At 63.0% G+C, this 18,355-nt stretch overlaps 3 protein-coding genes across 4 annotated transcripts; 1 reads left to right on the top strand and 2 right to left on the bottom strand.

Annotated features, from left to right (window-relative positions):
- Position 1: 1 nt before the first annotated feature.
- CHLRE_12g557250v5 (uncharacterized protein) lies at positions 2 to 5,775 on the bottom strand. Of its 2 annotated transcripts, none has more exons than XM_043069113.1 (15): positions 5,230 to 5,775; positions 5,076 to 5,132; positions 4,499 to 4,651; positions 4,101 to 4,230; positions 3,696 to 3,775; positions 3,406 to 3,484; positions 3,117 to 3,223; positions 2,697 to 2,835; positions 2,431 to 2,455; positions 2,196 to 2,274; positions 1,902 to 2,035; positions 1,576 to 1,720; positions 1,225 to 1,290; positions 916 to 967; positions 2 to 620 (listed from the first exon to the last, which is right to left on the bottom strand). In XM_043069113.1, exons 1-15 carry the CDS (start codon positions 5,314 to 5,316, stop codon positions 595 to 597), a joined length of 1,359 nt encoding a protein of 452 aa, XP_042918887.1. In that variant the 5' UTR covers positions 5,317 to 5,775; the 3' UTR covers positions 2 to 594. The 2 variants fall into 2 exon arrangements, with proteins under 2 accessions (XP_042918887.1, XP_042918886.1); XM_043069114.1 differs by having other exon boundaries at positions 5,230 to 5,535.
- A 1,643-nt stretch (positions 5,776 to 7,418) lies between these two features.
- CHLRE_12g557252v5 (uncharacterized protein) lies at positions 7,419 to 12,570 on the top strand. The gene is made up of 9 exons (XM_043069115.1): positions 7,419 to 8,159; positions 8,461 to 8,676; positions 8,934 to 9,004; positions 9,244 to 9,312; positions 9,894 to 9,983; positions 10,296 to 10,387; positions 10,620 to 10,728; positions 11,157 to 11,356; positions 11,696 to 12,570. Exons 1-9 carry the CDS (start codon positions 8,126 to 8,128, stop codon positions 11,823 to 11,825), a joined length of 1,011 nt encoding a protein of 336 aa, XP_042918888.1. The 5' UTR covers positions 7,419 to 8,125; the 3' UTR covers positions 11,826 to 12,570.
- Positions 12,571 to 12,572: 2 nt separating this feature from the next.
- On the bottom strand, positions 12,573 to 18,328 carry CHLRE_12g557100v5 (uncharacterized protein). The gene is made up of 7 exons (XM_043069112.1): positions 17,532 to 18,328; positions 16,820 to 16,914; positions 16,329 to 16,430; positions 15,716 to 15,952; positions 15,319 to 15,468; positions 15,003 to 15,067; positions 12,573 to 14,769 (listed from the first exon to the last, which is right to left on the bottom strand). The coding sequence occupies exons 1-7, from the start codon at positions 17,584 to 17,586 to the stop codon at positions 14,577 to 14,579; spliced, it is 897 nt and encodes a 298-aa protein (XP_042918889.1). The 5' UTR covers positions 17,587 to 18,328; the 3' UTR covers positions 12,573 to 14,576.
- Between the last annotated feature and the right edge of the window lie 27 nt (positions 18,329 to 18,355).

Here is an 18,355-nt window from a genome sequence, read left to right on the forward strand (position 1 = left end):
TTGGACGTGTCAAGTTAAAGGCATACCCTGAAGGCACAATGAAGGGCGGGAAAGCCTCCGCCAACTCATCGGGTTTCGTTGCACAGTTTTGGGAGCACGACCGTGTGTCTGGCTCCAAGCCGCAAGGTGACGCCCGCCGGAACTACTCTCGTGGCAATTCCAACAGCAGTACTTCACACGCCGCACATGTGTCCTCGGTTGCGTTGAACCTATCTACCATCATGCAGGCCACTACCCATTCCGCACCAACGTTGAATCTGACTCATCACCATGTATGCGCTTTTTGCTACTATGGGAGCCACGGACTCAACTATCCTGTTTGAAGCAAGGCATCCGCGCATGCTCGATTATCAATCCAGTCATTTAGTTGAAGCTGGAGAGCTTCACCATGCACCTCGTGCTCAAGACCCTACTCCTTACCGCCTGCAGCGCGGCAGTCACCCAACTCCCCTCCTACATTTCCCAGCGCGCAACCGAGAGCCGTACCGCTCCCTTCCGGCTGCTCATTCATCACTGTTTCATTGCCGCTGCCATGCCAGCCGGTCCAGGCCGTGCCGTAGATGATCCAAGCGCAGCCTCCTCCTGCCAAGCCGCTTAGTGCTCCATGGTGGATAGCGTCTCTGCATACACATGCATATGGATCAGCAAGCAGGAACAACATAGCTACGCCTACGTGCCTGTCGCACGCCGCTCCCGACACTGGCCTGCGCTCTCTCCCCTGCCTGATTGACCCCAAGCATGCATCGCGACATCGGGTGTGACGCCGCTGGCTATTTCCGGCTGTACACGCATGCGGCAATTCCAGATAGTAAGGTGTTTCAGAGCAAAGCCCCGCCCGCTGTCCGCGCAATCCAGGGCTAGCAGCCCCTGAACCCCGCCGTCGCAAGCAGTGGCCTGGCACCCCAGCCGACTCACTGAAGTAGTCCTTGTACAGGTTGTCCTCCTGCTCCGCGATCCGCTTCACCACCTGCAGCCAGCGCCGCACACACAGTAACGCATGTGATTGCCGCACGCCACATCTAGGCTGCCTTTTATTTCACGCCAAAGAGTCGGAGGTATGGCGCATGGCTGCTAGGACGGTCGTGCCGACAGCCACGTGCTGGCTGCCCCCAGAGCGTACGGTGATGCCCGCGTGCGCTACAATGCAATACAGGTGTCCCGCAGCCTGCCCGGTTTGAGCAAGTGCCCCGCTGTACCGTGTGACCTGTTGGCAACACCGCCCACCTGTGCGTACGAGTCTATCTGCTGCAGCTGCTTCTTGGTGAGCACCGGCTGCACGCGCCACGTCAGCTGCGAGCGTGAACACATGCGTAATGCAGGGGTTCGTCAACGTCAACCCGAAGCAGAGGGCATACGGACTACGACAAGCGCGCGGCCTTGTCAACCCTCATGCAAGGACGGGCTGCTGGCGCCCCGAGCATGTACCCCCGTGCGTTTTCCCGAGCTGCGCCTGCAAGCCCGGCCCGCCCGGCCAAGCCAAGCCAGCACCACTGCATCTTTAGCCACCCCAACCCCCGCCCCCGACCCGTCCTGCCGCCGTTACTCCCTGCCCCAAGTAGGCCCTCGGGTGCGCACCTTGGTCACGATCATGAGCACCAGCACCAGGCCCGCCGCGGCGCCGAACAGGCTGTTGAAGTTGTTCGTCACGGTGGGCTGCACGTGCTGCATGGCGCGCGCAGCGCCGTTGTCGCACAGGTGGCCCAGTAGCGCCTCCGAGCAGCTGTGCAGGTGTGGCAACAGGCGGGCACATTTTGGCGCTGTGACACTTGGCTGCTGCAGAGATCATGCCCCACTGCGCCTGTGTACAAATGTTTGGCTCTCTATTCGCGTCGCCGGTAAACCCCAGCACAGGCCAGCCATGACCTGCCCATGCCGCCGCTCACTCCTGGTTGCCAACTCACAGCGTGTCAATGAACCGCGTGGTGAAGATCATGCCCATCAGGGCCGCCGCCGCCAGCGTCAGCAGCGCCAGCAGCACGCCCTGCATTGTCCGCTGCACGTTGGTCGCCTTCTGCTCGCGGTCCTTCGTCTTCACCTGCGGTTCACAAGTGCGCGTGATTGTCCAGGTGCAGTGCGTGCCCAGGCCAATGTCCATACGGTACTTGGGCCAGATGCAGGCGGCGCTGGCTCCTGCTCCCAGCGCCGGCTCACCCTCTCACAGACTCCGCCCAGCCCGAAAACCTGACTTGACTTACCTCCTCCGCGCGCGCCAGGATGCGCTCGCAGTCCGTCTTCAACTGCTTCAGGTTCTTCTGCACCGTCATGTTGATGGACCTACACAGTAGCATACAAAGACATCAGGTTGAGTTGCACATGGCGCTTGCGGCCCAGCTCTGTTAACTGTTTCCTCGCTCGCCGTGCTGTGCTCCTGGCCCGCTCACAGAGGCTGGCTGGTTCTTGCCCCTGCTCCCAGCCCAGGCACCAACTCACTTGTCAATCTCCTTGCACACGTCCTCTGCACGGGCGGCAGCATCCGTAGGTCAGGCCACGTCCGCGTCAGCCGGAAATCAACACGCATCGCAGACAATGCATCCGGTTGTCCTCCTTGAACTACTCGCTACCCCCAATCGCTATCCTCCGGCAGATTGCAGTGCAGCCTAGCGCACTTTGGGTGCGGTTCTCGCAATCCCCATTCCTCGTTGCCAACACGCACAGCAGTACTGCGCGCAATGCCCCATGGCTATCTCCTGGCTCACCGATGGCGTTGGGTATCGTGCAGTCCGCGGACTCGTCGCGGGGAAGGTAGAAGGTGGGCAGGTTGAAGGCGTGGCTGTTGCGGATGCGCGTGGCCAGGTTCTGCGTGATCTGGATCAGCACGCGCTGGCGGTCGTGCTCCTGCACGTCCGGGGTAAAGGGCGCGGCGGCATAGGCAGGGTCAGCCTGGGGCTGGTGCTGGGCGGCCGCCTGCTCGACCGCGAAAGCCCCGTGATACAGTGTTCCGCGCATATGTTTAACATATGCCTAATCCAGGTTGCAGTGCCGAGGGCCCTTGCCTTTGCCCCAAGACGCCCCGTCTTTTGCAGCCCAGAACCCAGCGCGAGCGGTACTCGCACTGCCCCCCACGCGGCGCGGCCTGTCTTCACCGTCCCACCACCCCACTAGCCCGGGGCGCGCACCTTGTCCACGGCGTCCGCCTTTGACATAAAGTAGTGGATCTTCTCCAGGTGCGGCCCGTTGTTGAGGCGCTCCACCACCTCCATGCAGCGCTTGCAAGTGGCCTGGCCTGTGGGCGAGGCATAACGACACCGGTGACGCAGCAGCACATAGTAACAGCGTGTTTCATGCAGTGCACACGCGCCCCGCCCGCGTTGCCTGTACGCGGCCTCTGCTGCTGCGCAGCCCCGGTGGCATGTGCGCCAGTTGGCCCTCACACTCAAGCGCGGGCCGCCATTCCCGCCGTCCTACCGATGGGGTCGAAGAAGATGAGGATGAGGTCCACATGGTCCGCCATCCACACGATGGCGTCTTGAACGTTGAAGGGGTACTGCGGGCGGAGGGCCCCGGGGACAGTCAGTTGGCTTGTGGGCCCCACCGGCGGCCCACATACGCTCCCTGCCCCCTTCAGTCCTTGCCATTACGGCCGCGGGCTCGGCGCTAGCCCCATCAACCACAGCTCCCTGCTGCGACAGGCCTCAAGCATTGACCCACCCACGCGCCACCGACGCCTACAAACCTTCACGCGGCCGCTGGCGCACCTGCATGTCGCCGTCCACCAGGCCGGGCGTGTCGATCAGGTCCACGCAGGAGAAGTTCTTGTCGCGGCTGGTGCTGATCTCTGTGGGCGTGTGCGGCGGGTGATACAACAGTGGTAGGTGTTTGGCTTGAAACACACTTGAGGCACAGAACATTGTGCGCTGCAGCTGCCGCTCCTGGGCTCCCACACAGCTGCACAACCCAGATCGCCCGCGCACTGCTAGCCGCGCTCTCACACTGCCCTGCGTGTTCCTTCCCGCGTGCTCCCTACAACATACGTACGCATATACGCGCACGCGCGTGATGCCTTTGCTTCCCCCTGGCCACTTGTAATCTCTTCATGCCATCCAGAACCTCCTCCAATGGCACTGCCCCCAGCATGCCGCCCAGTTCGGTGCGGCGCCTACCAGTGAACAGGTTCGCCATGATGCCATTGAAGTCGCCGAAGGAGTTGAGGTGGTCGTAGAAGCGCACAGTGGCGTCGCCCTGCAGCGTCTCCCGCTTCTTGCCGCTGGTCACGAACGTGAAGCCGCGCGTCTGGGAGGGGAGGGAGGAGGGTGAAGATGAGACCATGGAAGGGCCAACCATGTAGGGTGAGTTGGGTCGTGAGACGTAAGGTAGGGCGGCGGTGGGCAGGACCGGCAGACGCTAGGTTGCAGCAGGCAAGGCGCCGGGGCTCTGACGCGTAAGCATGGCGGACGGCCTCAAGGAAGACTCGAAGGGCTAGGTGAGGAACCCCTAGTATCCAAGAAAAGCAGCAGAGCCCGATGCAGTACCAGTGCAGCCGCATGCCTGTTGCGCGTACCTCGATGGCCACGCCCGTCTTCTGGATGCTCTCCCCAATGTACCAGTTGATGAAGCTGGACTTGCCCGCTGAGTGGTTGCCCACGATCATCACACTGATCTTCTTGCGCGGCTTGCGCAGCGTCATGCGCAGCAGCGGGCTCTCCGCAATGGCCTGTGACCGGCTTGGCGTACCGGCATAGCCATATGGGTCAGAAGTGCTTGGGGTAATCAAGCATGGTTGCCCTATTAGTTTGGCTGGCGCTGCGCTGCCGCGAACCAGCTGAATGCAAACAGTAGTTCCATTGTTCCGTCGCGTGGGAACGCGGTGAGTGCGAGAAGCCCTTGGATGCCCCTCGCCTCGGATGCTCCCGGTCGATTGGACAGTGACCGTCCGCTGACGGTGGCTGTACCCGTGCCCTTGCACCATTACCCCGCCCCGCCCCGGCCCCAGGAGCCCACAGAAGGCCCAGCCAAGATGGTAGAGGCTGCTACTTGCCAAGTGCGTATTCATACATAGTAATGCCTCCCTGGCGCTGCGCCAGTGCACTACAGCCCCCGCGGTACATGACCGTGCCACACCAAAAAGCTGACCGCACCTTGAGCCCAATAGCGCCGGGGCCGTCACCCAAACCGAAGTCATAAAGGTCGGTAATCTGCAGGTTCGTCAAAAGCGTCGAGCGGTGGGGACCAGGCTCAGCGGCTCAGCGCCCACTTCGGCTTCGATCGTGGGCGATGGCAGGAGACACCCACCTGCTTCAGGACCTTCTCCGTCGCGCCACTCATAATCTCCTCCATCTGCGTCTTTCCTGACTTCCGCTTGGCCGGGCCGTTCACCATTCTCCTGAGCGGCTCGCCCTTCTAAACCGAGCTCAGCGGTACAGAGATAACTGTCTGTGTGTCACGAACTGATCCAAAGCGTCGTGCGGTTGATACAGCTGCTGCGCGCGGACACGTCGCAGGATCGTGGCGCGGTCTGTGGCGGACAGCCAAGGCGCTAAGTTGCGTTGTAAGCTCGACAATGTAACCACAAACGTATATTCCCGGCTGTGCGGCTCAGGAAGCCTGTGGGAAGCCTTCCCAACCGATCAGCGAAGCATGGGGCACGGATGTTGCACTTCAGCACTTATAGCGGCGTGAACGTGCTCTTGTTAACTCTGTGATACGTGCAGATAGTGCTTGGGACAAAACAGGCAATGGAAACGCATTCACAAGAATTCCGGGGTCCAGCGTGAAGCCCTGAAGCCTCAACATGCTCGTCCTGGCTAGTCTGCGCTTTTGGCGGGAGGATACCTCATCATTTTGACGCTGCCTCGCCTCGTAGCTGCATGTATTGTCGAAATTCTCAGGGTGCCCACGGCGATTGCCTGTCAACGCCCGCGCGCACCCCGCCCAGCCGTGCTTATGGCCCGGAGCCGCCTGCGCCAGCCGGCCAGCGGCGGTGAGAGGCGCGGAAATGGCCACAACGAGGAGACGCAAGCAGGGCAAGGGCAGGGGTGTGCTGGTATGAGGTTCTGTAAGGGTTCGTGCGGGCCTCTGGTCATCACGGATGGAGCAGCTGCCCTTGCCCTGCACCAAGAGGCTCAGGCTGTGCTGCAGGCGCCATTGGCACTGCGGTGTTGGCGGCGTCACGGGAAGTGGAGGTGCTGGTCGCTGCAGAACATGGCCGAGCGCAGCTGGGGCGCCCCCGGGGGGGGACACCCCTGCGAGAGGGGTGCCCGTGCCAAAGTGCGGCGGCTGTGCGGAATGACATGTGCTGCAGCGGCAGAAGGAGCTTAGGCGCTGGCTGCTGGCAGCGTCAGCAACCACCGTGGCCGCGGCATTAGCCGCATCAGAGGTGGACCCCGAGGGCAGACTCTGCATGCACACCTCACCACCCGCGGCCGTTCAGAGGTGCACATTGCTGCAGCCGCTGGGCTTGCGGAGGGACCGTAGCATCGTGCCATGGCATCCAGGGGAGGCCCACCCTGGTGGCATCAGGCACCAGCACCCCTATCAGGCACCACTTACGCTGGGGTTACGGCGTACACGAGGCGTGAGCATGTACTGGATGGCGCGCGATCGTTGCTGTGGGAGTCGCATCGGGGCGTGTCAACCTCCTGCGCATGGCAGCAAGTCGCGAAATCCATGAGCGGCAAGGCCCCGCCCGCTGCTGGTGGCATGCCGGGTATGACACCAAACCTGGTGGCACTTACCACCCCGTAACCCCATTCTGGCCTGGCCGACACACAAGTCCGCGCCCCTCCGTGATGCAACTGCAAGCCTGCAAGTGGGGTGGGCGGATGTGCATGCGCATAGCCGTTGGCAGTCTGATGATGTGATCGATGTCCTCCACTGATTGTAGAAGCCCTGCCTTGGCGACATGTGTGGCTCTGGGCAACAGCTGCTGCAACGGTAGGCGGGAGCTTGCAGTCACGAAGACGCATGAGGAGCATATGGGACGCTGGATGAACATACGCACAGCTTTGAAGCTGCGCGTATGTTGGCATGCTGCAAGCAAGGTGATGCGACGGCGCGGTAGCAACCTCACGTGGGTAGCACAATCATTGCCATTCAGGGGCGCCCCTGTTGCCATCAACAGTGTCAAGGCCACGCACGGAGCTGGGGATTGCCACCGTGCTGTGTGGCCGGCGCGAAAAGCCCGGCTTGAGGGCCCCGGACCTATGCCATGTGCACTACTGGCCTTGAATTAAGGAGGCCAGAGAGCCCAAGCCAGGCATTGGGCCTGTGGCGCCAGCATAGGCAGGTACCGTACGGTATTCTGCTTGAGGCTGGCGGCGGCGACGCATCCAGTAGGGCGCTCAGCCCCAGCCTCACCCTCAAATGCCCCCCTCAGACACGACTGTCATGAGGAGCCCCGTGGTCAGACACCCCCGGGATTGCAGCTAGGATGGCAGTTAGCCCTTGCGTGCATTCCTCATCCCACACGCTGCGCCGATGTAGAACCGCGCTCTGCAAGCGACGATTCCGTCCAAACATGCCACACGGAGCCTACGAGCGGTGTTTTGGCACCCCCTGCGTGTTCTGGCCAGTCACGCACCGTCACCGTTCGACGGGCTTCTGCTTAGAATGGGCACATGTGAGTGGTGAACATGTCTGCGCCTTACTGCCATTCAGCGCTAATTGTTGTCTTCATATGGGCATGCCGTTGGAGACATCAACGCCAGCCCCGTTGAGCAGTTGGCAGTAGGCTTCTAGAGAATTGCTGCTGAAACCCAATTGATTGATGTTACAAGTTCATGCTCGTAGATTGGTCCAAACCCAATTGTGGATAGGTAAATTTGTAGGGCTTCAGGATTTCTGTCGATGGCGATGCATGCGAATGCAACATCCCCTCTCACAGGTAGGCTGTATCGCCACTCATACACCTTCAAGAGGCAGAATAGCGGGCCATTTGCTACTCGAAAGGGACAGAGCTGCTTGAAGGACGACTTGACGGTCTTGTCATCGCTTGCTCGGGTTCGCTTGCTCCGGTTCGCTGTAAACTGCAAGCGCTGTACTATCCACCGTGCGTCATCTTCTAGGGCTCGCCTAGGTACCAGGTTTGCTGAAGGAAAACCCTTGAGCCTGCGTCAGCTAGCTGCGCGTGCCTCCGCGTAAGCGCGGGGCCTGGGCCAGCTCGGAGCTCGCTTGCGCCAGTGGCACAGACATGGCTACAATGAGGAGACGCAAGCAGGCCAAGGGTATGGGTGTGCAAGGATGGGGTGCTGTAAGGTTTGTGCGGGCCTCTGGACGTGACAGGGCACAGCATGACACGACGGTACCCCCTGTCACACCTCCGCCCTCAGAGCCCAGGCTCGCCCTGCTCTCCCTGCTCCGCCTGCCACCACCACCCCACCTCCCGGCCACCCCAAACCACACACACCTTCCAACTATGCCGCCGCGCTACGCCACCGTTACCCAGCCCCAATCACACACACACACACACACACACACACACACACATTTTCACCACGCCGCCTCGCTGCTTTTACCCTGTTCCAGATGATCAGCTAACGGAGTCCCTTCTTGATGACTACGACGCCCGCGATGCGGACGACGTGGCGCCAGAGCCGCACGAGCCGCCGCACAAGGCCGTGCCGTCGGCGGCGGCTCCCTCGCGCCACACGGCCCTGATCGTGCACCCCGGCGAGTTCAACCTGCAGGCCTTCATACAGTCCGTGCTGGCCTGGTGGCAGCGCATGTTCGGAGCCTGCTTCGGTGGGTGGCGGGAGTGGCGCATGGGAGGTGGTGCATGGGAGGTGGCGCATGGGAGGCAGTGATGGGAGGTGGGAGAGGCGCGGCGCAGTTTGGGGCTGGGTGGTCGAGACGGGACGGGCCGGGCGGCTGGCGCTTGAGGCGGCTAAGTACGTGATTTCGGTGACGCTGCGGCTTTCCGCATTCCCCCTCGCCTTCTTACAAACAAATGATGCCTGGACCCCCCCCCCCTTTCCCTGCACGGCTGCTGTGGCCCACAGGCCCGATATTCTCCTACGCGACGCACTTGTGGCCCGTGCCCTCGCGCGAGCCGCAGCTGTCGCTGCTGCAGGTGTGTCGCCGCCGCCGCCGCCGCCGCCGCTAGGGCTCACTCACATGGCTCACGTGCGCACGGGCTGACTGGCTGGCTGGCAGGGGCAAGGCAGGTTTCCCAGGCTTGTACCCCTCCGGCGGCCCTCCAGTGGAATGCATACAGAAGTGCTGCGGCGCCCCCTCACCTGCCCCCGGACCCGTCACGCTGCCGCTTCCTCCACGCCTGCCTCCCCAAACTGCACCGGTGCGCCCTCTCAGGCGGAGCGGCTGCAGCAGCTGCGGGACAAGGTGGCGGAGCGGTTCGACATCGCCAGCCCCTCGCACCAGGTGTGGGTGTGGGTGTGGGAGGGGGATAGTTCATTTCAGAACGCCAGGTGTGTGTGAGGAGGGGAGGGAAGGGAAGGGGTGTGGGAGGGGATGTGTTACGAAAGCACGAGGAGGCAGGGCCGCCACCGTGCCACTGGGAGGGCGGCGGGATGCGGCAGGCCGTGGGCAGCGCGGGACCTCGGTTCAGGGGGTCAGGCGGCATGTGGCCGAGCCCGCGCACTGGTCTCCGAGCGCACACAGCCAGTACGGTACAGGGCCAGTAGCAGCCGTGCACCAAAGCCTCTAAGTGCGTGCCGTACCGTGCGTGCCGTGCGTGCCGTGCCGTGCCCGCGCTTGTTCGTGCACCTTCTCCAGCCCGTGACGTTGGCACTGCAACCATTGAACTGCTATGAACGACTAACCCCCTACGCCTTCACTTCTAAAATAATCATGAATGTAACTCCCCGTGTCTACCATTTAACTAATCATGATTGTAACCCCCCGTGTCGACTACTTAACTAATCATGAATGTAACCCTCCCCCAAAACTAGCCATGCATGGGACTCACCCCACACACACCACTTTCCACGCTCCCCTCCCAGGACTCTCTGCGGCGTCTGTGGAGCCTGGCGTTCAGCGGCGAGCCCTGCACCGCCCTCAAGACACCGCGCTGGAAGGACATGGGTTGGCAGGTGCGGCGGCGGACGAAGACGAGGGGGAGGAGCGGCAGCGGCGGATGGCTGTGAGGATCTTCTGTGCGGTGCCTTCCTTCCTGTCAACTCACTCCGTGCCCGCACTCCCTTTCACTCACGCCCTACCCTCACTCGCGGTCGCTCCCTGTCACTCCCTCCGTGCTGCCATTCCCCACTCCCCACTCCCCCCGCCTTCACTTCTTACATAACCATGAAAGCAATCCCCCCCTCCCTCCATGCTGTCCCTCCCCACTCCCTCCCTCCATGCTGTCCCTCCCCACTGCCCCACTCCCCCACTCCCTCCCTCCCAAGGGTGACGACCCCGCCACCGACTTCCGCGGGGCGGGCCTGTACGGCCTAGACAACCTGATCTACCTGGCGGAGGTGCACCCCGACACGTTCAGGTGGGGTTGTGGGGGGTGCTGATGGGGTTGTTTGCACCAGCAGATTGCGGGCTAGAGGCGTGTGTGTACGACGACGCCAACCGGTGAAAGGCGCATCAAACCGCTTTGCAGCCAGGCACAGCCGACCGCCTAGTGCCCCTTGTCCGCCCAACCACCACACACACACCCCCGCCCCGCCCCCGCCCCGCCTCCGCCGCCCTGCTCCTCCCACCCTCTCCCACCTGCCTGCTAGGCGGCTGCTGGACAAGAGCGAGGGCACCCGCGCCGCCTGGGAGTACCCCTTCGCGGTGGCCGGCCTCAACCTCACGTGGGCGCTGTCGGAGCTGCTGGAGCTGCACGCGGTGCGGGCGGTTGGAGGGTGGGGGCGGTGGGGGCGGATGGGGTGGGGTGGGGTGGGGACGGTGGGGGCGGTGGGGGCGGATGGGGTGGGGGCGGTGGGGGTGGGGTGGGGGAGGTGGGGGCGGATGGGGTGGGGGGTGGGGGTGGTAGATACCACCCCAAACTAAACCGACCAATGCAATAGGGGTTGGTGGGAGTGGCTGTGGGCCGTGGGGCTGTGTGTTTTGCTCGCGCAAGTGGGAGCGGAGCGCGCGAGCGCGAGTGCCCGTTGAGTCTCACCATGACACTCTCTGGGGCGCAGATGGTGTGTGTAGGGTGGGGTAGTGTTTTCCATTCCTCCAATTTACCAAAGATGCAAGGGTCCTCTCGCTGTTGCTGGTGCCCCCACTGATCCAACTCCGCATCGCTATTCACCTCCTGCGCCCCACAGCCTACCGGTGCGGCGGCCGCCGCCGCCGCAGCAGCAGCCAACAGCAACAGCGACTCCTCCGGGCCGCGGCCGCCGCGCGGCGCCGCCGGGCGCGCCTTCCTGACTCTGCTGTCCGAGAGCGAGGTGGCCTTTGAGGAGCTGTACTGCGCCGCCTACTGCCTGCTGGATGCCACGTGGCTGGAGATGAGGGCGTCGTACATGTGGGTTTGTGTGGGGGGGAGAGGGGGGAGGGAGGTTCCATGCATGATTAATTCAGACGAGATGATGTTGACAGGTCGGGGGAGGGTGGGGGTTGGGCGGGGCTGTGGCAGGAGTGGGAGGAAAGGCGCGGCATGCCCAATCGCCCACCGCATTGTTCGCTGGGCTTACACGTTCTCCTCTCCCTGCGTACCCTCGCACCCGCCCACCCACGTACCCACCCACCTACCCAACCACCTACCGCACCGCACCGCTCCGTACGCACCCCAATCCCCCGTCTACCAATTCCCCAAGTAGTCATGAATGTAACCCCCCCCCCCCCGGTACGCACCACCCCCCAGGGAGTTCAACGCTGTGATGAAGCGGGTCAAGGGCCAGGTGGAGAAGGCGCTGGCGAGCCGGCCCGCGGACATGGCGCAGCTGAGGCAGCGACTGCTGGCGGGGGTGCCGGGCGCTGCGGTCTGGGACTGACGGGGAGAGAAGGAGGGAGGCGGAAGAGGCGAAGCCGCTTGGAACTGGGAAGAAATGCAGAGAGGCAGCGGCGGGTATGGGCTGGTTTGTATCTCGTTGCTGGCATCGGTTCCGTAAGAACCGAGAATGGAGGACAAAGCGCAGGAGGTGCATGACGCATAACGGGTGCGGGAGAGGTGCTGCTTACGGGGGCTGAGGGCGGCGGGTTGGTGAGGGCTGAGGTGGCCGGTGCGTGGTCAGGGTTGAGGCGGGGTGGGGGCTGGTGATGAGGTGTACTGCCTGCGGTGGCCAAGGGTTGGGAGGACGTTGGTTGTGCAGTTGGGTGGTGAGGGGCCGCTTGGGGTGGGCAAGGGCTCATGAAGGGCATGCGGCGTTGGTTATGGACAGCGGCGCACGGGAAAAAAGTACGCAGTGCAGTGCATGCAATGCAGTATTGTGGGGGTTGCACTCTTACTTGCGGCTGTGCCTCTACGCCTGCCCACAGTTGGTTCAGGCGGCACATCGTTGCATGAGAGGCAGGGGGTGCAGCTTTGGTGCAAGGCTTGCAGTTATAGGCGAGATAAGGCTTCCGGAGTTGCGGCTTACGAAGACACAACACTTTAAGGAGCACCCCAGGGGTCCCAACTCAGCAACTCCCATCCCAGGGAGTCATGAGATCCGAAAATCAAACACCGAGACAGCCAGGTCCGCTCTTGCTCCAAACACACAAGTGTGTTGGAGTAGGGCGCTATTAACGTGTGTCTATCTGTCCAGGATCTGTCTGGGAACTACCGAACATTAACACCAGCCGCGCCGGATCCAGACTCCTGGGCAACGCCAGGGTCCGTCAAATCTCACACACAGGCTCACACACTCATTCCAGTGACCAAGCATCAGGGTCGGTCTGATCCGGACACAAGTCATGAAGTCAGTCACGCCGCCGTGAGTGGTGGGCCAACAGCGTCACACACACCCAGCAGGTGTCTTTCCCTCTGTGCGTCCCAACCTCCACTGCCTCTCCGCGCTTGCTCAGCCTCCGCCTCCGCCGCAGTTACCTCCGCCGCATTCCCGGCCGCCGCCGCCACCAGTAAAGCCTCGCCGCCGTACGAGACCCTGGGGATGGGCGGGCCTGCGGCCTGATGCGCAGAACCCTGCGCCGCAGGCACTCTCTCCTAATTCGTAAACGCGCTCCTAGCAGCCACACACGCAAACGCCCATTCGGTGTGCGATGGGACAATATTAAGGCAGGCGTAGGCGCTCTGCGTTCGCCCCTGTCCGCCTGGCGTTCTCACGCGCCGCCTTCAACTGCGCCTCCGCCCCCACGGCCCGTGCCCGCGGCCTGTACCTCAACCGAGTACTCTTTGTAGTATCGGCTGCTGGACGCAGCCTCAGCGGCAGCGCGTGCGGCCTTTCGGCCTTTGCCGCCGCCTCCGCCTTGCCGGTGGCCTCGCCCACTAGGCACTAGCATCCGGTGGCCCGCGGCTCGGGCGAGCGGGCTCACGGAAGTTACAGACTCTTGCACCGGCTTGCGAGTCCCCAGCCCCGCGTCCGTCTTGCCACATTTGTTCCTGGCATCCTGCCTGCCACCGGCTACCCCAGGCAACTGACATACTTCAACCATGTGCATGAATCTCCTCCACTCCCAGGTGCCCCATGCAGTCGTACGGCCATACACAGGGTACGATATACAACGAAACCCCGACAGCGCCACGAACCCCGCCGGACATGCTATCGCCTCCATCATCAATTCTAGAGAATTCAGCACCGCCTGATTTGTTACTGGCTCTACGAAATCCACCAAACTATTCCTTGTGTGCACGACTACAGCAACTATGGCGTCCAACATTCCACGCGCACCATTCTATTACACCAAGAACCACTGCTACAAAAAGGCGTGCTACCGTGCGAACACACTCTCCGCATTTGAGTCTCCCGGTACGCAGCTAAAAACCACAACCAACCAGATTGACCGCTGTTGCGCTTGGTGAATGGCGCCCGGCGCATCGTACACACAAGGCAACTGACAACAGGCCAGGGGCCCGATGACACATTCAGGATCGCGTCCCAGATGCATTTTGGGGGCAAAGACGTCCCTGAAAAAATTATGCTTGGGCAACAGACGTGCACAAAACATGACTGCCGTCGACCCGCTACTCACTTCAGTCCGGTGCATTGAGTTCATTGTTTAATCGAATTGCGTGCAGACGTGCACCGACTGTGAACGTCGGGAGGACAACCTCTAAACACGGGAAAAGCGGGCTGAATTCATCCCACGTCCATTCAAGCATAGCCTAGTACTCCATCCTATTATGAAACTGCAGGTGCGCCCAATACCGTAACACGGACGCACGACACTACTGTGCGCAACAGCTAGCTGCCTGGGCGGTGCGAAACTCGAATGCCCCAGACGCCACGCATGCGCAAGCGAACAAACAGTATACCGCACAAGAAAACCATTCATCCAAGCCCAGTTTCTGCAAATCCCTCACCACCGGCCACTGGGTGCTGTAGCGGCTAAGTTGCAGCGCTGCGCTGCGCACTTATGGTGGATGTAACATTGTTGCTCTCTCATGCAACCGCAACCAAATGCGTCACGGCGAATCTCAAAGCGTGCCCTCCTACGCCACCTTGCCTTGGGCTAAAGGTTGCTGCCGTATCCACCCCGTGTATCCACCCGTTCTATCAGGACTGCTTCCACATTTCTCCGCCGCCCAACCCAAAACTCACCACCACAATAACCTCCATCACCGACGCCATCTCACCATTAATGCCTCAGCGCCCTCCGCCGCTGCCACTCAGTTCCGGCTCCCGCCTGCTGCTGCGCCCCTCCTGCCCCTGCCCCTGCTGCTCCTGCGCCTCCTCCGCCTCCCCCTCCTCCGCCAGCGCCGGAGGCAGGGGCCCGCGCCACACCGCGCCACTGCCGGCCCGGCTGCGCTGCGCGTGCTCCGTCGTGAGCGGCACGTACCTGCACACACGCACGCACGGGTGGGGTTACGTTCATGATTTTCTTAAACAGTGAAGGCGTAGCCAGGACCATAGTTGAGGAGGGAAGGGCGGATGGAGAGGAGAGCGTGTGGGTGCGGGCGAGGGCCGAGCAGGCAAGAAGGCAACGCGCACCGACCGCTAGCGGCCTAACCTCCTGCTTCTGAAACGCTGCTGATGTGTTTATGTATCTGCCAAATGGGTTCGGTCACTCACATGACGCCCATCTCGCGGCGGCTGCTCACGTGCCCCTCCGCGTCCTTGTCCACCACCACCAGCGCCTGGGGGCGAGAGAGGGAGAGAGGCGTGCGCGAGGATTTGTGTGTGCATCCCATTGCAGTACACGACCAGCAAACTAGGCCAAGAAAGCACATCCATGAACGCTCGGGGAATCTCAAACAAGGCTCTCCGCACGGGCCGTACGCGCAGCCGTAACCCAGAACCCCGCCCACCCCATCCCCACCCCCCATAACCTCCCTTCCCCCCACCCGCTCGCCCTTCCGGCATCTCCCCTCCCCCGCCCCCCACCCACCTGCGGCCCTCCCTCCGGCCCCACCGGCACCACCAGCCTGCCGCCGGCCGCCAGCTGCGACACCAGCGCGGGCGGCACGGCGGGCGCGGCGGCGCCCACGTGGATGGCGTCGAAGGGCGCCCAGTCGGGGTATCCCGCGAAGCCGTCGCCCTGGAGCGGTGCGGGAGATGGAGCGGAGTGCATATACACCGTAGTGAGTAAGAATGCAAAGAAGAGAGAGAATCGCGGAACATGTGAACTAAATAGTCTGCCAGGTTGTGGAGAGATTGCCTGCACCTGCGCCGTGTCTGTACTGTGGCGCACTCCGCCCACCGCATCCCACCGTTTACCCCGGCTCCCCGCAGCCCGCACCGCACCCCAACGGACTCAACACACGCCCTCCCACCCCGCCCCTCACCTGCAGCAGCCGCAGGCAGTCGTCCTCCATCAGCCGCCGCGCCCAGCCGCCCACCCGGCCCGCCGCCGCTACGCTGCCGCCCACGAGCTCCCCGATGTGCTCCACGCCCACCACCCTCCCGCCACTTGTGCTGCCGCTGGTGCTACTGCCGCTGCCGCTGCTACTGCCGGAGGGCGGCGCCACCATGGCTGCAAACACCAGAGCCAGGTAGCCGCTGCCGCTGCCCACGTCCAGGACCTGTGTGACAGAGGGTGCGAATGTAGGTGTGTGTCAGGGAAACGCAACCGCGCGCGCGAGTGCGTGTGTGTGCGTCGTGTACACATATGTGTATGTGTGTGTGTTAAAGAGCACAAGGAAAACATTGCGCAATATATGTGTGTGTGTGTGTGTGCGTGCGCGTACCGTAAATGCGTGTGACACGCACACCTGTCTGCAATCCTTCAAGCCACCACATCCCCTATTCCCAAATCGCCTCCCTCCGCCCATGCTTGCACTGGTACCCCACCCCACCCACCCACCTACCCACCCACCCTACCCACCCACCCAGCCACCCACCCAGCCACCCACCCACCCACCCGCCCACCCAGCCACCCACCCACACCCGCCCACCCACCCTGGCTCCCGGCCTCAGCTGCCCCGCCAGCAGCTCCAGACACACGGCGTGCATGTGCGGCGCGCTGATGGTGGCGCCGCAGCCCAGGGGCTGGGGCGCGTCCTGGTAGGGGGAGTGCGCCGGGCGCAAAACACACACACACGCGCGGACACGCAACCGCACACATGCACCAAGGAGGGGGGCAGGGCGGGGACAGGGGAGGGAGGAAGCAGAGATGACTGGCGGGCTTGAAGCAAGCGGTTGCTCGCAGTGTTCGAACAGGTAAGGCTAGAGCGCGCGCGGCAGGGCAAGCCGCACAATTTGCCCAGCCCCTCACTCCCCACACCCCATCACAACCCTCTTCTTACGGTATCCCAGCCCCCAGCCCCCATCCCGGCCCCACGACACAAGCCCCCATACGCGTGTGCTCCCAACACACCCATACCACACATGCCCCATTCGACAAACCCGTCCCGCACACCCATCCCACACATCCGCCATCACCCCCACACCCGCCCCGCACTCATCTGCCCCTGCGGCACGAACAGCCCGCGGTCCACCGCCAGCATGGCCGCCTCCACCGCCGGACTCCTGACCAGGCCCGCACCTGCAGCCGCAACACAACATGATACAACACAACACGACACGTAGGGGGCAGGGTTAGAGCTCGCGAATCGGCATGCGCTACCGTACATGCTACGGTATGTGCTGCGTGACCTGTATGGCCAGTGTGCTGCCACTCAGCCAAGGCTGCGGTTGACAGTGCGGATGGTGTGGCTTGCATGGCACGTCATGGGAGGAGCGGGCGGCCTGGCGGCCGTTAGGGAGGACAAGGCGGGCCAGGTTCCCCACTGAATCGCAGCCCGCCTATGTGTGCATGTATGTGAGTGTGCCGGCACCAGTACTCGCGCTTCAGCGGCGGTACCAGTCTGACAGTGCGGGCGACATCGTGCTGCCCGACCACTCCCCACCACCACTCCCCACCGCCACTCCCCACCGCCACTCCCCACCGCCACTCCCCACCGTTGCCGCCACTGCCACCGCCACCTCCACATCACCGCAAACGCCGCCGCAAACGCCGCCGGCACCAACCGCCCCGCCGCCGCCCGCGCCTGCCCTCCCCTCGCCTCCCGCTCCCGCACCCGCGCCCCGCGCCCAACCCCGCCGCTACTGCGCCGCAAAGCGTCAGCGCCAGCATTGCGCCCAGCACGATGACGAACTCACGCTTCAGGGCGGCGACCATGCCGCTGTTACTGCTGCCGTGGCATGTCCAAGACATTCCGCCGCCGCCGCCGCCGCCTCCGGAGCCGCTGCTGCTGCTGTTTCTGTTGCCTATGTTGACGCCGCTGAGGCCCCTGGATCCCGCCGGCTGCGTTGACTGGATCCGGTTTGACGCGGGCACTCCGGGGATCTTGGGCGTTGACCGGGACGACGTGCCGGCAGTTGACCGACCTGCGCTAGCGTCCACCCCTCCCGCACCGCTGCTGCTCCCGCCTCCGCTCGTGTATCCGCGCCTGCTGCTTACGCTCCCACCGCCGCTGCCTCCGCCGCCTCCTCCTACGCCGCCGCCACTACTTCCACCCGCGAAGCTCCGCTTGGCGCGCCTGCCGCTAGCGAGCTGCTTGGCGCCCGGGCTCCCGGCTCGCGCCGGTGGTACCACTGCGGTGAGCTGGTTCCTCAACACCAAGCGCCACAGGCGCGGTGCTCGTAGCGCCAGTCTCCTGCTGTTTTACAAATTGTTTGTCTAGTTGTGTAGGGCTGGCTCAGCCCCTGAGATACCTCCAAGCGGTCGAGCAAGCTATGAGTGGACAGTTTGTCCGCTTTGCCGAAAGCAAGAGCCCCAGCCCGCTCAGCGTGGGTGAAACTCCTATATGCAGCAGCAAAACCGTGATATCTGCACAACGACGCGACCTCGCTGTTCTGCGCAGCCCGAGACTCGAGCGTTAGAGAGACAGTGGTCCCGGAACGGTTTGCTAAAACCAGATGCAGTTCACAAGTCTTTTCGACAAAGAGGTGTCTTTAGATGTTGCAATTCAAAATGCCAGGAG

The sequence above is a fragment of the Chlamydomonas reinhardtii genome, chromosome 12, assembly GCF_000002595.2.
Source record: "Chlamydomonas reinhardtii strain CC-503 cw92 mt+ chromosome 12, whole genome shotgun sequence".
Classification (NCBI taxonomy): Eukaryota; Viridiplantae; Chlorophyta; class Chlorophyceae; order Chlamydomonadales; family Chlamydomonadaceae; genus Chlamydomonas; species Chlamydomonas reinhardtii.

Excerpts from the sequence above, each read along its gene's own strand:
- CHLRE_12g557250v5 (XM_043069113.1), bottom strand. The coding sequence starts at position 5,316 with ATGGTGAACGGCCCGGCCAAGCGGAAGTCAGGAAAGACGCAGATGGAG. Across the intron at positions 3,776-4,100 it reads CATGGCGAACCTGTTCACTG|AGATCAGCACCAGCCGCGAC; the intron begins GTAGGCGCCGCA and ends ACACGCCCACAG. Across the intron at positions 968-1,224 it reads AGATAGACTCGTACGCACAG|GTGGTGAAGCGGATCGCGGA; the intron begins GTGGGCGGTGTT and ends CGCTGGCTGCAG.
- CHLRE_12g557252v5 (XM_043069115.1), top strand. The coding sequence starts at position 8,126 with ATGGCTACAATGAGGAGACGCAAGCAGGCCAAGG. Across the intron at positions 8,677-8,933 it reads CATGTTCGGAGCCTGCTTCG|GCCCGATATTCTCCTACGCG; the intron begins GTGGGTGGCGGG and ends TGTGGCCCACAG. Across the intron at positions 9,313-9,893 it reads TCGCCAGCCCCTCGCACCAG|GACTCTCTGCGGCGTCTGTG; the intron begins GTGTGGGTGTGG and ends CTCCCCTCCCAG.
- CHLRE_12g557100v5 (XM_043069112.1), bottom strand. The coding sequence starts at position 17,586 with ATGTCTTGGACATGCCACGGCAGCAGTAACAGCGGCATGGTCGCCGCC. Across the intron at positions 15,469-15,715 it reads ACTGCCTGCGGCTGCTGCAG|GGCGACGGCTTCGCGGGATA; the intron begins GTGAGGGGCGGG and ends GCACCGCTCCAG. Across the intron at positions 14,770-15,002 it reads CGCCGCGAGATGGGCGTCAT|GTACGTGCCGCTCACGACGG; the intron begins GTGAGTGACCGA and ends GCGTGTGTGCAG.